At 36.0% G+C, this 19,090-nt stretch overlaps 1 protein-coding gene and 1 non-coding gene across 2 annotated transcripts; both read left to right on the top strand.

Moving 5' to 3' along the window:
* The first annotated feature begins 457 nt into the window (after positions 1–457).
* On the top strand, positions 458–564 carry LOC149139146 (U6 spliceosomal RNA). Its single transcript, XR_016265322.1, has one exon. It is a non-coding gene; the product is annotated as a U6 spliceosomal RNA (small nuclear RNA).
* Positions 565–10,673: 10,109 nt separating this feature from the next.
* On the top strand, positions 10,674–11,369 carry LOC149139147 (toll/interleukin-1 receptor-like protein). The gene is made up of 2 exons (XM_089450609.1): positions 10,674–11,209; positions 11,294–11,369. The coding sequence occupies exons 1-2, from the start codon at positions 10,674–10,676 to the stop codon at positions 11,367–11,369; spliced, it is 612 nt and encodes a 203-aa protein (XP_089306735.1).
* The last annotated feature ends 7,721 nt before the right edge of the window (positions 11,370–19,090 follow it).

The following is a 19,090-nucleotide window of genomic DNA, read 5'->3' on the forward strand; positions in this document are numbered from 1 at the left end:
GATTTTCCAATCGACATTTGCCAATCAAAGTTAAAAGAGAATAAAACACCCCTCATAAATAATTCCAACAACTCAGTAGAATATAATAAATATTTCTTTCCTTAAAATTATAGAGCATTTGCGAGGAACTCGCTCTGCCATCTCTCTCTGCATTTATTGCTTTCAGCCCTAGAGGGTGAGAGGAGAATGGAAAATTATCAAATATAACACACATAGTATTAAGTTGTTTCTATCAATAAACCATTCTGATAATAAACATAAACCCTTATTATGAATGCATATTCAACATTCAACATTCAACTCCTTGAATCATCTCATAATTTACAATAGCAAGAAGATGTAGTTATCCATATGTTCTCACAGTGGAAACTAACCTTCTCGATGGATGTTAATCTATCACTGCCCAGTAACAATGTTAATTAAACTTAGGAAGCTATGGGGGAGAAACAACTTTTTTTTTTCAAATAATCGGAGACATGGATAAAATTGGAATGGTATAGAGAAAATTAGCGTGGCCCTTGCGCAAGGATGACACACAAAAATGGAGAAATGGTCCAAATTTTAAAAAATTAGATACGTGGATAAAGATTTTTCTATTTCCCTGTGTAATTAAGCAAACAAATGTGTTCGTCCTCCAAATTTTTATTCATTTCATGTACAGTTTTGGATCCCATTAACATGTAAACATTTCCGGAGATTTTACAACAGATGCTTTCTTTTAGGTATATATATTTCTTCTATATATATGAATATTTTTATTATTTGATTCTTTATTCACACAAGCTCTTTTAGAATGAACGAAATGAATAAGTTAGGTAATGGAATAATCCAGATTTTTGTGTTTCAAACCCAAAATTGTCTTGATTATTAAAATAACATATTTCAACATTTATGCAACATCCATCACAGTGGAATTAAATTTTTTCCTTGACCGATTGGCATATAAAGTTTAGCTAGAAGTTTTGTGGTGTGGTCCAGTAAAATTTTAAATAGAGAAGATATTGTATAAATGCAAAAAGGATTGCAAGATTGATAGAAATACCACAATGTTATCTTGAAAAAGAAACACTATGGTAAGGCTATGAAATTATCGAAATAATTTTTGAAATCCAATACAATATCATGTGTACCAAAGATATCAACCTCTCCACATGAAAGGACTTTATTGCTTTGGAGTATGTTTAAAAATTTGTTTCTTTATTCATGCAAATTTGCAGTGACGATAATATTGTCAAGATATCAACAATTTTGTAAATATCGCGATATTTTCGGTGAGCCAAAATATTGTTGAGAAAATATCGCGATATTTCCTCTACTGAAAATATCGCAATATTTCCTCTCCCAAAAATATTGCAATATTTCCAAGAAATATATGATATCTCAGAAAAATATCACGCAATGATAGGAGATATTGCTAGGCATGCAGGGCCATGACTAGAAGAGGGAAATTTCTCTTTTTTTTCCTCATTTTGGTTTTTGAGTGTTGGAGAAGGAAGGGGAAGAGTATTGTGGTGGTTGTCAAGGAGGTATAGAGGTTAAAACAACCATTATCACCACCAACTAAGAATTTTTTGTGGACCAAAGATTGAAGAACAATGAGACAAAATTCATTTATTCCATTAACAGCTATGTCCTTAAAAACCCATAAGCTAAATGGTTTTTTCATAGATTTAGGGTTATGTTTGATTGCCTCTTTGCCTACCAACATTTTTCTTCATTTATTTTTGCATTTGCTAATATTTTCATGCGGATGAGCGAATGCAAGGGTTTTCTCCATATTTGGACAACAAACTCCATTTCTTTTTTTAACATTCTTATACACCCTATTATTGCCATTTTTTGTGTATGGGTGTTTAAACTTTAATCGTTAATTGCCATTTTTTTTTTTGGTGCCATAGGTTTGAATTAGCTCACTACAAGTATGCCAAAAACCTTGACCCATTTTGGGAGTATGTGGAGCGTGATGGTGGGACAAATCAGGTATATCTATCATGAAAATTGTGTGGGACCAGGATGACAAGAGGGGTTACGTAATTGAAATACCATCTGGCTAGACTCCCTCGACATGATGTTGGTCTTTGTACAATTTCTAGTGCGGAGCTTATACAAAAATATCTTGAAGAAATTGATGAAAAATACAGAAAGAAGGAGGAAAAAATAAACAAGGTTAAACATGCAGGTAGATCTTTTGGGATATATTCTTCTAATTTTGAGGCTAGGGGAAGTGGGAGCATCTCCACAGTGTCACCTGCTACTGCTAGTGCTAATGTTACTCGGAGTGGGAGGTCGCCATTCTTTGTTCCACAAACAAGAAATGGAGCACAACCTTCCATAAAATCAATTATTAAAAAATGGAGATCAACTTACCTCTCAGCATCACCAAAACAAATCCATTATGGAAGCCAATGTGTGATGTTATTGTTGTTGGGGGTCCAAGGTACAAAAGTGCTACATATGAGGAGTTGTGGGGACCAATCCTTCAAGTAGAAAAGCAGGACATCAACTCTATATTGGTGGATTTGAAATAGACATGGGGTGTTTGGATGCACAATGATGTCTAATAGTTGGATAGATAGGAAGGGTGGGACCCTTATAAATTTCTTAGTACATTGTTATAAAGGTACCATATTTATTAAATCAGTGGATGCATCAACACATATAAAAGATGCAACAATGACATGTGAGTTGCTAGATGGGTTAATCTGAGAGATTGGTGTGCAAAAAGTGGTGCAAGTCATAATAGATAATGCAGCTAATTATGTGTCTACCACCAGGATTCTTATGGAGAGGCATCGCAGATTGTTCTAGAATATGTGTGCATCACATTGTATCAATTTCTTGCTTGAGGATATGGGGAAACTCTCCTTCATCAAGGAGATGATTGATATGGCTAAGAGTGTACCCAAATTTATTTATAACCATGTTTTTTTTCTTAGCCTCGTGAGGAGATTCACTAGAAACAAGGAGTTGCGACGTCTTGCAATCACACATTTTTCCACCAACTTTAGTATTCTCCAGTCTTTGCTTCGATGTCAGTTTGAGTTGAAGAAAATGTTTGTTTATGATGAGTGGCATGATTATAGATACAACAGGAGATAGGACGGGAGATCCATTGTAAAAATGGTGTACACTAACACATTTTAGTAGGGAGTAGAAGAAGTGTGCTCAGTTAGTGAACCTATATTAAAGGCTATAATATTGGCAGATGGGGACAAGGCTGCAATGGCTCATTTGTATGAGGTCATGGATAGGTCCAAGGAGGCCATTCATTCTTATTATGCAGACAAGGGTTCTTCTCGGCTTGATATACATATGATGTAATGGGACGTGATTGATGGTCGGTGGACAAGGATGCTTCATTGACCCATTCATGAAGTAATACTCTTCCTCAACCCCGCATTTTCATACAAATGTGCCTTTGATTTTGAAGGAGAGGTGATGGAAGGGCTCCATTCCTATATTTAGAGGATGGCACCTATTCCTGACCTTTGTAGCAAACTCAATCACGAGATATAGTTTTATCGAGATTGTGTTGGCCTATTTGGCTTTGATGATAATATTAGGGAAATGACCCTCTTCATGCCACATAAGTGACAAGTCATCACTCATTAGAAATTTCAATTTAGAATTTACTTATTTATATTCTAGATTTTTAAAATTCAATTATGTAACTTTTATTTGAAAGTTTAATTTTGTTTTAAGCTTTTTAATTTTTTATTTCTTTATTTTTTTGTAGATATTTGGTGGTGAAGCTATAGTGTAAGGGCGCCAAATTTGCAGAAATTGGCCATAAGAATCCTGAGTCAAACATGTATCTCCTCAGGATGTCAGTGCAATTGGAGTGTATTTGAGAAAATACACTCAAAAAAGCGCAACAAGTATAACTTTGGGCTTCAACCTTTAGTTGAAAATTTACATTTATTGAAATTTTTAATTTTTAATTAATGACCCTTAAGTGTCAAGAGTCAAGAGTCAAGACTTATTAGTTTTTTTCACACTCTTACAGGTTGGAGTTCTCATGCCTCAATGATTTAGTGTATGTGCATTACAATATCTGACTTTGAGTGAAGTAAATAGAAGCACCAATGGATCCAGATGCCATTTCCTTAGACAATGTTGATGTATTGTATCATTGGAGGGTGGAGTCTAAGCTTCCCATGATGGAGGATTCACGTTCATGGTTAGAGCCAGAGGATCCATTAGAACAAGGGCAGAAAGAGGAGGAGGAGGAGGAGACTATGGGAGCATCGGTATCAACACCATCTTATATATATATATATATATATATATATATATATATATATATATATATATATATATATATATATATATAGGAGATTAAATCTCCACACCTAGCCCTCATTATTTGACATTAGGTGAAGCGTCAGGACCTTCTACAGCTAGGGGAGGGCCTGGCAAACAACCCATCACGTTTTCTCGTAAAAGGGGGAGAGGGTAGTGATTTCAGATCGATAGCTTCTAGTTTTATTTGTTTTGATACATATAACTTATGATGATGAGATACTTTTATATATGTGATGTTATTTTGTATTGATTCTCCACATTTGATTCCTTGATCGGAAAATTATCAGGGATCAATAGGGTTTGGTATTGTCTTTGATGTAGCATTTTTATTTTACATCATGTATATATCAGTGCTTTCTTCATATTTATGTGCCAATGTATTTATTTCATGTTCTTATTGCTTTATATGTTTAACAACCTGAAGAAAAAAAAGATGAATATATTATGCATTTTTTATGCTTGTCGATATTTGCTTATATTTTCGCTGATATTGTCGATAAGATGTTTTCTAGACCCTCGCTAATATTTTACCGACAAGTGGAGGAACCATAGATCACAAAAATTGCTAATCCGTTTGGAATTAATGTTAAATCCCTTGCAAAATGGTTCAAATACTTGGGTTTCTTCGTGAAACCTTGCAAATACAAGAGATGGGACATGAACTGGATCTTGGATAAATTTGAAAGAAAAATATCCCAGTGGGAAAACAACTGGCTCTCCTTGGGTGGGAGAATGATCATGACAAAGGCAGTTCTTTAAGGAATATCTATCTACTGGATGCATTTATTGTTTCTCCCCATGGCTATCATTCACATAACCAACTCATTCATAGTTGACTTCATTTGTTTTGGCATTGGAGACAAGAAGAAATTCCCCCTGTCCTCATTGGAAAATATTTGTAAACCACGTGAATATGGTGGACGGGGCATCAAGGATACATGTGTCTTCAATTGTGCTCTACTCACAATAAACCTGTGGAGGGCATTGGTGGGTAGAGGCATTTGGAAAAACATAATCTGCAAAAATATTCGAATAACGCACTCCTGGAGGTTTGGGTCAAAGCTGGTGCCCCTGTGAAGAGTTTACCCTCTTATATTTGGTGCAACATGATGAAAGTCCGCCCTTGGCTCTACAGAAACATCATATGGGTAGTTGGAAAGGAAGGAAAATTTGGATTGGTTTAGACAACATGATTGGTATGGATGGAAGCCATTCCCTCTCGTTTCCCATCATCCAACATTTGCATGGTAGAAATATTACAACTCTCTCTCACATTGGGGTTATTCATAATGATTTTTTCCCCTCTACTTATTGGTGTCAAGCAATAAAGTTGGATTTACTATAAGAGTTTCATCTCAAATGAAATTACTTCGGCTCTAACCATATACAAGCAGGAATTGTTCTTGTTGATAAAGAGGACCAAATCACTTGAGGCAATATAACTCAGAGAGGGGATATTTCAGCCAAGGAAGTTTACTATTATATCTCTGAAATGCTTATTATTGATCCCTGCTCCATTTGGCTGGCCCGGATATGGAAATGGGAGGTACCAATGAAGCTGAAATGTTTCACCTAGATAGTTTCTCACCACCATAATCTAACATAGGACAATCTTACCAAAAGAGGTTTCTTAGGCCCTAGACTTTGCCCTCTTTGTAGATCTTCATAGGAGAATGTTGTACATCTTTTCCTGGTGTCCTTGGGCCCTTGGTGTTTGGGAGGAGATCACTTATTTGCTCAATATTAATCAAATTGTATACAAAACCTCCATCCTTTCTTATTTACAATTTTTGGTCCTCACACAACAGAATATACAGGTCCATACATCTGTACTTCTTTTGGGCAATTTCGTGAAGTCATAATGCTTTCATCTTTGACAATGTTGTTTCGAATCTAAGGAAAACTTTCCTCATAACTATCGAGTATTTCTTGGAGATTGGACCTCTCTCTCCTAGCAAAAAAAAGAGTGACAAGACCTTCAAAGATATGAGACATAGTTTTCCACGGGGTTTATCTGATGGTGCCTTTGAGGGGGGTGTTTGTGGATGTGGAGTTGTTATCTCCCTATCTCTTTCACATCATTATCACATCTACTGGTCTGTAGATTCCAACTCTAATTCACAAGCTAAGGTGTTTGCCCTTTGGGGACTCCTAAGATGTGTTTTATGGCTAGAGGTGGATGAGATAATCATCTTTGGGGATTCCAAAGTGACTATCGATTGGGAACAACATGGTTGATCTCTTGACATTTGATCATTAAGCCACTGGTTGGAGCAAATCTCCACCTTAGCAGATCGACTCTCCAAGTGTGGGTCCTCGGTTCATCCTGGGTATATACATTTTGATTATCTTATGCAACGATTTGTGTCTAGTTCTGGACACTTCATTTTATCTTGATGCTCTGTCATCCCCTTTTCTGCGGTTGTATAGGGCCTCTGTCTCTTCCAATTTTCTTTGTTGTCATATGCATCCATATTTTTGTATCAATGTGGTTCTTATTTGTTTAGTGGGTTTTCCCTAGTTCTATCTCATGTACATGCTTAATTAGTTGGTCTATCTAGTGACTATTGCAACGTCTATATCTTAGATGAATGTAACAACTTCATTTTTTAATGAAAAGACTATTGTTTTTTCTCTGTGAAAAAGCAATATCTAAAATACTATATAGCATTTAATGTTACTATACCAAATGTGTATAACATTAAAAATTGCACAATACTGCCTTTATCTTTGTAACATCTAGGATCATTATATCATTACAAAATACAAAATAAAGTCATACTCAATTGTTAGAAGTTTTGGAAGTTTTATGGCATATTTTTCTCTCATGATATGTAAGAATTTGTTGGAACTATGAGTTTCATCTAAGAACTTTATCTAAGTGTTCTAAGAATTTTTCAAAATGCGTTTAAAAATATATTTAAAAAAAATAAAAAATAAAAATAAGAAATTCCAGCTAAAAATTCCAAAACATCTAATTATTAAAAAATACCCAAAATAAATATATCCTTCTCATAAAAAGATATTTCTCAGAAAAAAAAAAAAAAAAACTAACTTCAAAATATATATATTTCAACCCCATATATATATATATATATATATATATGAATTAAGTTAGATATTAATGTACAAAATCTTTAGATTGTCCAGGTTACATAATTTTAACTATTAAGACTATTTAAAATAATTTACATTCCTTACTTTAGCCACAAAATAAATCATACAAGAAATTTAATGCTAATTCTGACATCTCATTTGTTGAATTCTTTTGAGTTCCTAGGTAGAGCTGAAGAATAGTTCTCGCAAGGACTTTAATAAGATTTTTTTGTTTTACCAGCGTTCCAAAGGAGTAGAATAAATTTAAGTTTCTCGTTCAAACTAGAGAATATTTGCTGAGAGAATTATAATGGATATTTCCTCATCTTCAGCGCTGCACTTGGTCCTGACGACCCTGGTCGGGGCTTCCGTGCTTTTGACCTCGGGATATTATGTTCAGTGTTTGATGAACAAGATTCATATAAACTGTGTTTCAATATCTCCAACGGATATCTAAGAGCAGTTTCACAATCAAAATATAATTTGGTTTAATTTTTTATTAGTAAGCTGTCATATAACTTTGGTTATGGAATTGAAACTTCAATATACTTATTAGGTTTTTTGCATTTTAACTTTGGTTATGTAATTGAAACTTCAATATACGTATTAGGTTTGTCCATTTTAACTTTCAACACTTAAATGTTGTGTGTCATCCAAAATTTGCTTATTGTCTTACCTTAAAAAATTTAAAATACTATATGTTTACTTTGGTCAGATACGATAATTCTCTTGAAGAGTTTTCTGAATGTAAAATCAATGAAATGAATGCAATCCCAAAAGAAAAACTTCATTAGGGGGAAGGGGATCAGAGATTCATGGTGGACAATTATTCTGGGTAATTATTCTTCTGTAATGATTAAGTTCGTATATCTATGGAAGTACAAAGTAAGAGATACAAATAAATAGCATAATACAGCCCAGTGTTGGAAAGGTAGAGGACACAAAACACAAATATATACCAATCATACGAGCATATTCATCTCACAAAACTTAATACTTAATTTTTACAATGAATATGGTGAAGGGTATTTAAACTTTTTCCACTAACTGCTGACCTAAAATATCTTAACATGCACACACTTAATTCAATTAACTCACACTTTAAATATAAATTGCACTTAACACTTCATCCATCACTGGACTTAATGCTTAATTAACTGACTCTCTAATTTTAACCAACTCCTCATGGAGTAATTACAATTTCTAACCTAAAAAATTACAGTTTTATTTATTTATGGTTACAAAAGATGAAAGAATGAAGGCAAAGAAAAACGAAGAAATTCATCAAAGACAGCTGTGCAACGAAGCAACTCTTCTAAGTAATCATTCCCAATGTCCCGCAACCCGACAACGACAACGACAGAGTCTAAGGCACCTAAGGGCGAAGCGGATATTTCAGGATATTGTTGATTTAGTACATTGTAATAACTCAAGAGTGTAAGGCACCTAAGGTCAAAGCGGATATTTCAGGATATTGTTGATTTAGTACATTGTAATAACTTCCTGTCCCATGATTACCGCAAACAGCTGGTTGCAGCTCATCATGTATTGGATGATCAGTCCATGGTGCAATGAAATGAGTCCATACATCTTCCAAAAGGCGTTCTCTGACACCGCCACACAATGATGATGTTGATTAGAGCCGTCTGTGCCATGAGGAAAAGTTGTTTCCAATGCCATGGCTTGTAACTATTACAGATTGAAATGTTTTAAAGGCTAAAGGAAGTTAGAGTAGAATTAGATGATTTGGTTTATCAACAATGCCTGAAAAAACAGGAATGCAAACAATTTACAACCAATTGAAAGGGTTAATGACAGTTCTCAGGGAAGCAAACAATTTGCTAAATCAAACACCACTGGGCAGAATATGGAGAAGATTTTCCAATTTGAAAGAGAAAACCACGTTCGAATCTGTAAACTAGGCTTCAAAAAATGATGGCATTCATCAGCAGTTAGGAGGCCTTGGAAATGACTCCAGAAAGGGCTATACATGTACAAATGATATTAGTCTCCATTACGAGAGTTTTTATTTATTGGAGAACATAATGTTATATTTTCAATTTAGTTGTGTTATTTTCATATTGATACGATAAAGCTAATTAATTAACGGATTGAGATTACACATTTTATTTATTTTTATTAAATAATGTTGTATTCTCTTTTAAAAAAGGAGATAATATTGGAATGCTGAATTCGAATGTACATATATTTTGAAATTATAAACCATTTAACAACACTAAGGACCTCTCCTTATACTTTTTAAAATTATCGCAATTTAACAACGCTATCACCTCTCTTTGCATTTTTGAAGCCATAGTTAGTATATATATATATATTAAAATTGCATCTACAGAATTAGAGTCCATTGAACGAACGAAGGAAAGTCTGTGTTACACGTCATCACGATGACATAGATCTAGGCCGATGAATAAATTACAACTAAAAAAATTCATATCATATTAAATTGGAGGCACTATAAATTTGCCTCCACTTAGTTAGATTTTCGATTGAACCGAGGAGGGCGACTCTATGTTACACGTCATCACGAAACCGGAGAATTCCGGATGAATAACCAGGGAGACTGAGTTACACGTCATCGCGAAACGGGACAATTTCGGATAATTGAAGGGGGGGAAAGGTGACCCCAACCCACTGGTTGGGCATCAGTGTTAGCGCTATGGTGCAAGTAGGCCATACCTTTATGAGTAATGCGTCACCATGACGAAAGCGATCTAGGTGGTGCACGGAGGCCATACAGCTATGGCTGATGCTCCACTATGACGGTCGAGGTGGTGAAATTGGGGCATCAGTGTCCATAAAATCCTTAGGAGACAAGGCCTTGTGAAGACAGTAGAGAAATCCCTCCGTCTTGAATCCCAGGTGGGACCTGAGAAATCCTCAGCGCTCAGGGTGACATGATTAAAAGCAGACTTCCATTGCTTCCTTCCACATCGCACGACCCCAGTGGTCATGGTGGGGATACCAGTGGCGATAAAGTCCCTGTGGGGCGTCACGTTTTGCTCACCTGTGGAGACGAGGTCCCTTTCAAGCCCAGGTGGTACTGAGAATTCCTTAGTCGTCATGTTGACGGTGAACATGGTGTTACACGCAGGGTATCTTCCTGTTTGAGTACCGTACTTTCCCCCATGATCCCCACCATGGCGATTGAGTAATCGTTAAGCTAGGGGATTGACCTTTCCTTCCCCTTTATGAATCCGAAATTGCCCTTTTCCTCTGCCACCACCACCTTTTCTGCTTCAATATCGATTGCAATGGCGGCAATACATCGCCTGCTTTGCTGCTCTAATGGCAATGGTGGGAGAGAGGCGAATAGATATAACAGATACGACGTATTTCTGAGCTTCCGAGGACTCGACGTGAGGAAAGGGTTTGTGGATCATCTCTACCACGCCCTCACCGGCGCAGGTTTCCACTTATTCCTTGACACCCACCATCTCCAGAGGGGAGAGGATATCTCTGCAGGCCTACAACACGCAATCGAGGTAAGTCGCATTCTGATCCCAATATTCTCCATCAATTACGCACAATCTGCATGGTGCCTCAGAGAAGTTTCTCTTATAGAGAAGGGGAGGAAAAAGGGATCGGCCATTGTCGTCCCTCTGTTTTACAATGTGACTCCTTCTCAAGTTCGGCACCCGGATCAATCCCATGACAGCCCATTTGCTGAAGCATTCGAAGAGCATGAGAGGAGTGGGAAATACAGCGCACAAGAAACAGATGAATGGAAGGCTGCTCTCTCTAAAATCTCTCGTCTCGCTGGGTGGTCGCTCCAAGAAAACACAAATGGGTGTGTGACTCTGTTCTTATTTATATGCTTATGTTTCTGCTTAAACCCACTATTAAACCTTTAGTATTTTCAAACTCTCTGCAGATACGAGGCAGCGCTGGTCAAGCGAGTGGTTGAAGACGTGGGTAAACTTTGTAAGAGACGAACCGCTCGCCTTTGATTAACCAGTACTGCTCCACAACGGCGTCCAGTGAAAGAAGATCGTCTTCCAAATAAATCTCCACGGGGTTTTGGAGACCTTTTAAGCTTGTTTGTTTTGTGTGTATAAATTTACAGACCTGCATCATGAATGCTTGTTTATCAGGGCTCTGCTCTAGTCATTTAGAGAAACAAGGCACAGACAAGAGTGTAAGATGCTTGCAGAACTTCAAAACTTTTGTCGTTTACTAAATGTCTGCATTAAATGTGTAATCGATGGCTCAATGTATTTGTAAATTATTTGGTCTGATAGTGAGGGATGCTCTGTGACAATTTCTATTTCTATTGGTGGGTTGTGTGGATTCTATGTGACAATTTCTATTTCTATGGGCGGGTTGTGTTCTATTCTTTCCATGTACCGTGACTAGTTACGGGACTCTGTTTTCTTTTGGACTGTTGGAAATTTCTGATAATTTCAAACACAAATTAACTGAATATAGAGTCAATGCTCTCTTTTTCTCCTCATGATCTTTTGCACAGGGAAGCTAACATGTTTTCTGAGAATAGAGATTTTTCACACCCATAAATCTTTTATATTCATTAATAAAATGCCTGATACATATTTCTTCCTCTTATCAGAGGGATTCACCAAGAACTTTCACAAAAACAATATTACTCTGCCTCTTTTACAAATAATTTTACACTGCTGTGTAAAATCTTCATTCACCGCTGTGTGAAAAAAAACTTTTACATTTACTGCTATAAAATGAGAAATGTTTACATTGGTTTACTGTTGTAAAATAAATTCTTTTACATTCACTCCTTTGTGAAATTCTTCATTACATTCGAAATGTTGGGTTTTCACATTTCATATTCAAATAAAAAAAATTTACATTGCAATCCCATTTGTTTCAATAAACAACCACAAGCACCTGTAAAGAAATCCCAAAATTTTATTTGCTGCCGCAAATCTTTCTTTTCTTCCACACTGCTGTGCTCCTCTGGTTTGTTATTCGCTGCGGCGAACCCCTTTCTTGCATTCCCTGTGCATATATATATAAAAAAGGTCAACTCATAACAAAACATATATATCGTATATGATAAATATGCAACCAAATAATAAAATAAAAAAAGGCTTACCCATACCTCCGTAAGCAATAAAAGCATTAAAATTTAAAGTTTCTACTTATCACAATAACTTTGCATTAATTACTTTTACAGCGGTCAAACAAAAAGGTTCAGGCAAGTTGAAGAAGATCCTGGTCCGTTGACTTGATCGGAAACATTTGGCAAGCTTAAGCCACACAACTCAAATGAAGTTTAATGGCCGGGGGATTGGTGGTTTTCGAATCGTACACAGGACGCGTGTCACTTGGTCGGGGTGTTCGGAGGCCCTCTGACAAATACAGCCTTTTGCGAATGGTGGTGCGGGGAAGATACCAGTGGTTTTGATGGAATAAATGCGGGCGCAGGTGAAATTAACGTTTCAACACTCCCCTTTAATTTCAGTTGCTGGGTTATCAGTCATACCCAAACATTTCCTCAAAAATTCAAAGCTTTTCTGGTCCAATGGCTTTGTCAGTATGTCTGCAACCTGTTCTTGAGTCCTGCAATGTTGTAAAACAATTTCTCCATTGCTTACCAATTCCCTGATGTAATGAAACCTTGTATCAATGTGTTTTGTTCTCTTATGAAACACGGAATTCTTGGATAATGCAATCGCTGAGCTATTGTCACAAAAAATCACTGTTGCTTTTGCCTGCTCTTGGCCTAAGCTCCTCAACATCCTTCTCATCCAAACTGCTTAACATGCTGCTGCTGTAGCTGCCACATATTCAGTCTCTACTGTAGACAACGCCGCGATAGGCTGTTTCTTAGAAGCCCATGAAATGGCTCCTGAACCCATGTGAAAAACATAACCGGAAGTGCTTTTCCGATCATCTACACTTCCAGCCTAATCACTATCAGTGTACCCAACTAAATTTGAACATTCTGAGACGGTATATAAAATGCCAAACCTTTTAGTACCTTTAACATACCTCAGAATTATTTTTACTGCTTGCCAATGTGCTTCCATTGGCCTCTCCATGAATCTGAAAATTAAACTAACAGCAAACATTATGTCAGGCCTAATTGCAGTCAAATACATAAGGCTGCCAACTATGCTCTTGTACAAACTAGGATCAAGATCCTTGCTGCTGTCCTCTTTGCTGAGTTTTAATCCCATTACTGTGGGAGTGATTACTACCTTGCTATCCTGCATGTTAAATCTGCTCAACACTTCATTTATATATTTTGCTTGTGAGATAAAAATTCCATTTTCATTTTGATCTACTTCTATTCCTAAGAAGTATCTCAGCAAGCCCATGTCAGTCATCTCAAATTCTTCTTTCATGACTGTTTTGAAGTTTTCAATGAGATAATCATCATTACCTATGAAAATAACATCATCAACATACAACACAACAATTAGCAATTTACCATCCTTTTCTTTGATGTAGACGGTGGGTTCTCCCTCACACTTCTCAAATCCATTTTCTAGTAGATAGGAATCTATCCTACTATACCATGCTCTTGGCGCTTGCTTCAGCCCATAAAGAGCTTTTTTCAATTTGCACACTTTGTGTTCTTGGCCTTTCTTCTCATAGCCTAGAGGTTGCTCAATGTAAACCTCTTCCATTAACACTCCATTTAGGAATCTGACTTCACGTCCATTTGGTAAACTTTCCACTTGTTTTAAGTTGCTATGGACAACACTGCTCTCACAATTTCCATTCTTGCAACCGATGCGAAAGTTTCCTCATAATCTCTCCCATACTGTTGCTTGTATCCTTTGACAACCAATCTTGCCATATGTCTTTCTATTTTGCCTTCAGCATTGCACTTGGTCTTATAGACCCATTTGACTCCAATGACTTCTTTACCTTTTGGTAGCTCAACCAAATCCCATGTCTTGTTTCTCTCTATGGCATTCATCTCCTCATCCATAGCTTCTATCCATTTCTTATCTTTAATTGCATCTTCGAAATGAATAGGGTCATCAACATGACAATACAAGGCAAACAAGGAATTCATTCCTTCATCATAAATGTCACTTAAGTTTCTGAATTTCTTACCTCTTTCATTTGGTGTGCAAGTACTTGAAGAAGCACTTGAATTTCCTCCTTGTGGTGTGCTTGGAGAAGCACTCTCATTTCTCCTCAAAGGTGTCTCTTGCTGTCCTTGTGTTGGCGCTGCTATTTGGGGATGTGTTTCAGCCATCTCTTCATCATCTTCATCATGAGACAAACAGTTTTTAACATTCACTGTTTTCTCTATGCTTCCATCCCAAGCTTCCTCCTCAATGAACTGAACATCTCTGCTCAAAAAAAACTTCTTGGTAGATGGGATATACAACCTGTAAGCTTTGGATTCCTCACTGTATCCAATAAAAATACATTTCTCCCCTTTGTTGTCCAACTTCCTCCTTAGCTGATCTGGAATGTGTGCATAGGCCACACATCCAAAAACTTTCATGTGGGTGACTCCTTGCTTTCTCCTACTCCATGCTTCTTCCGACACTTTGTTCATGACTGCTTTTGTAGGACATCTATTCAAAATGTAAACTACACAGTGTACAGCTTCAGCCCAATAATCATTTGGCAAATGCTTTCCCTTCAACATGCTCCTTGCCATATCCATGATGGTCCTGTTCTTCCTTTCAGCAACTCCATTTTGCTGCGGGGTGTACCTAGCTGTAAACTTCTTGTGAATTCCATTTTCTCTACAAAACCGTAGGAATTCTTTGGAGATATACTCACCTCCTCTATCTGTTCTCAAAACTTTGATGCGCAGCCCACTTTGATTTTCCACAAGTGCTTTGAAATTCCATAATTTTTCAAACACTTCACTTTTGTTCTTAAGGAAATAAACCGAAGTTTTTCTTGTAAAATCATCAATGAATGTTAGAAAATATTGGCTGTCTGCTAATGATGGGGTTTGCATCGGTCCACATAAGTCTGAGTGGACAATTTTTAAGGGTGCTTTTGCCCTTATGCTTTTCCCTGATGGAAAACTTTCTCTGTGTTGCTTCCCCAAGATACAACCTTCACAAAGGCTATTTGGTTTCTCTATCAATGGTAATCCTCTTACCATCCCTTTTCTGCTCAACAAGTTAAGACCTCCAAAGTTGAGATATCCAAATCTCAAGTGCCACAACCAATTTTCATCCTTTGGTACACTTTGGAAAGCCTCTTGGGTAACTGCTGCAATTACTTCTTTGTTTTTCAAATCTGCCTTTATTCTAAGAGGGAACATCCTGTTCCTTGTCATCTTCACTTCAGCAGTACATCGTTTGCTGGGTGCTCTATCCATGATGGTGCATACATCATTCTCAAAGAAAACATTGTAACCCTTTTGAACAAGCTGTCCAATACTCAAGAGGTTACATCTCATTCCAGGAACATAATAGACATCTGCTATGGTTTTCCTTTCACCTTTCTTTGTAAATATTTTAACTTCTCCTTTTCCCATAACAAAAACTTTACTATCAGTTCCAAGTGTGACTTGTGATTTCACATTTTGATCTAAAGCAGAAAACAGGGCTATGTTTCCTGTCATATGGTCGCTGCAACTGGAGTCTAGAAACCATATATCATCACTGTTTGTTTCAGCCATGTTACAAGCTAAAAACACATTATCTTGGCTGATATTTTCTCTAGTGATATTTGCATTAGATCTATTATTCATATCATGCTGCTTCTTCCTACATTCATTGGCATAATGCCCATATTTTTTACGGTAATAACAATGGACATTGGATTTTTCATACCTTTTTCCTTGAGCATGATGTTGTCCTCTTTGTTGGTTGCTGCCTTGGCCTTGGTTCTGATTTGGATCGCTGCCTCTTCCTTGAGCATTTGCTAGACTGTACCTTCCACCTCTGTTTTGGCTTCTGCCTCTTCCTCTCTTGTTTCCTCTGCCTTGACCTCTTCCTCTTCCAAAGGACATCTGGGTCTTGAAGGCTTGTTCTAGAGATGAATTTTCATTTCTACTCAATCTCTACTCATGTTTTATCAGTGATGCATGAAGTTCATCAACTGAAAAGTTTGAGAGATCCTTTTTTTCTTCTATGGTGGTGACAATCACATGGAACCTTGAGGGTAGGACTCTCAATATTTTCTCTACAATCCTCCTTTCTTCAAGAGTCTCTCCATGAGTCCTTATCTGTATGACCAGACCAATTACATGTGTGAAGAATGAGTCAATATTGTCTGACTCTTTCATGCACAGATTCTCAAAATCTTTCCTCAGCAATTGTAGTTTTGTTGTCTTCACTTTCTCCATGCCTTGATAGGCTGTCTTAAGGGTTTGCCATGCTTCTTTGGATGTCTTGGCTGCTGCTATCCTTGGAAACACACGCTGGTCCACTGCTTGATACAAAAATACAAGGGCTTTTGAATCCTTCTTCCTATTTCTCTTCAACAGATCTTTCTCTCCCTGTGTTAATCTGTTAAATTCATTTTCATCCGTTGGTTCTTCAAACCCATATTCAACAAATTCCCATAGATCTTGTGAGACAAAGAGAGCTCTCATGGTTATTGCCCAATAGTTATAGTTTTTCCCATTAAACAGTGGGAGATGGGTATTAAACATACCCATGCTAGTGCTTGTGCTGGCCATTCCTTGCATTCTCAGCTATGCTTCAAATATTGGACTGTGTATTTAAAATACTGATTGTTTCTTCAGCAGTAACAAAAAAAACTTTGAGGAATACCTGGATTCTTTTGCCTGAGACTTCACTCTGCTGGAGAAGATTTACTGCTGCAACAAAAGGAACCTTCCTTCAGCTTCTTTATCACCTTCAAAGAGCCTGGATCTGCTCTGATACCATGTTGGAAATTTCTGGTAATTTCAAACACAAATTAACTGAATACAGAGTCAATGCTCTGTTTTTCTCCTCAGGATCTTTTGCACAGGGAAGCTAACATGTTTTCTGAGAACAAAGATTTTTCACACCCATAAAACCTTTATATTCATTAATAAAATGCCTGATACAAATTTCTTCCTCTTAGGAAATTTCACAAAAACAATTACTCTGCCTCTTTTACAAATAATTTTACACTGCTGTGTAAAATCTTCATTCACTGCTGTGTGAAAAAAAACTTTTACATTTACTGCTGTAAAATGAGAAATTTTTACATTGGTTTACTGCTGTAAAAGAAATTCTTTCACATTCACTCCTGTGTGAAATTCTTCATTACATTCGAAATGCTGGGTTTTCACATTTCATATTCAAATAAAAAAAAATTACATTGCAATCCCATTTGTTTCAATAAACAACCACAAGCACCTGTAAAGAAATCCCAAAATTTTATTTGCTGCCGCAAATCTTTCTTTTCTTCCACACTGCTGTGCTCCTCTGGTTTGTTATTCGCTGCGGCGAACCCCTTTCTTGCATCCCGTGTGCATATATATATATATATATATAAAAGGTCAACTCATAACAAAACATATATATCGTATATGATAAACATGCAACCAAATAATAAAATAAAAAAAGGCTTACGTAAGCAATAAAAGCATTAAAATTTAAAGTTTCTACCTATCACAATAACTTTGCATTAATTATTTTTACGGCGGTCAAACAAAAAGGTTCAGGCAAGTTGAAGAAGATCCTAGTCCGTTCACTTGATCGGACGCATTTCACAACCTTAAGCCACACAACTCAAATGAAGTTTAATGGCTGGGGGATTGGTGGTTTTCGAATCGTACACAGGACGCGTGTCACTTGGTCGAGGTATTCGGAGGCCCTCTGACAAATATAGCCTTTTGTGAATGGTGGTGCGGGGAAGATACCAGTGGTTTTGATGGAATAAATGCGGGCACAGGTGAAATTAACGTTTCAACATGGACTTTACCTGAGAGATAAATAATTGCAAATTATTTTTGTCCATTTAGATTATTCTTTTTATTCTTTTGGAATGCGGTGAAGAGGAAATATTCTATTTTATTTTATTTTTCATTTAATTTGAGTTTAGGTAAGGGTTAATTTTAATATTGGATAAGATAATTATTTGTTTAATAATGAAATGTTGTTATTAAATATGTATTTGAATATTGTATGAAAAAATAATTTACTCTTCATAAAATTGTGTGAAATTTGATTAGATGGTGGGAAATTTGATTAGATGGTGTGAAAGTAATTTATTATTATGTGAAATTTAATTAAGTTTTAATAGTTATTTAATAATCTTTTAATTAAAAATATATTTCAATATTAAATAAAAAATAATTAATTTAAAGAAAAAGCTCAAGATGATAAATTTATTTATGTATTTAATCATAGATTTTAAATAAGTTAAAAGTTCTAAAACATATAACTGTTAGAAAAATATTTCTGACAAAAAAATCTTTAAATTAATTGAAAATCTTATAACTGCAAATTATACAAAATAACACACACACGCACATATATAAGCTTACATATTTTTAAGTTATTAAACTTATTTTTAGTATGAATAATATTATACTTTATAAATATGAACCCTTACATTAATAAACCCAACATATTGATATTATAAAACTAAGGGAATAATATTATAAACCTTAGAAATATGAACACTTAGATTACACTCTAGGAATATGAACCCTTATATTAATCAACTCCGATTGATATTAAAAACACAAGGGAATAATAAACCCAAGGGATTAATATTATAAACCCTAGGTATATAAACCTTAAGTATATTAATATAAATCTCT

This window comes from Pinus tabuliformis, chromosome X, assembly GCF_031772625.1.
Source record: "Pinus tabuliformis cultivar Carrire ecotype Pingquan chromosome X, CPIR1, whole genome shotgun sequence".
NCBI lineage: Eukaryota > Viridiplantae > Streptophyta > Pinopsida > Pinales > Pinaceae > Pinus > Pinus tabuliformis.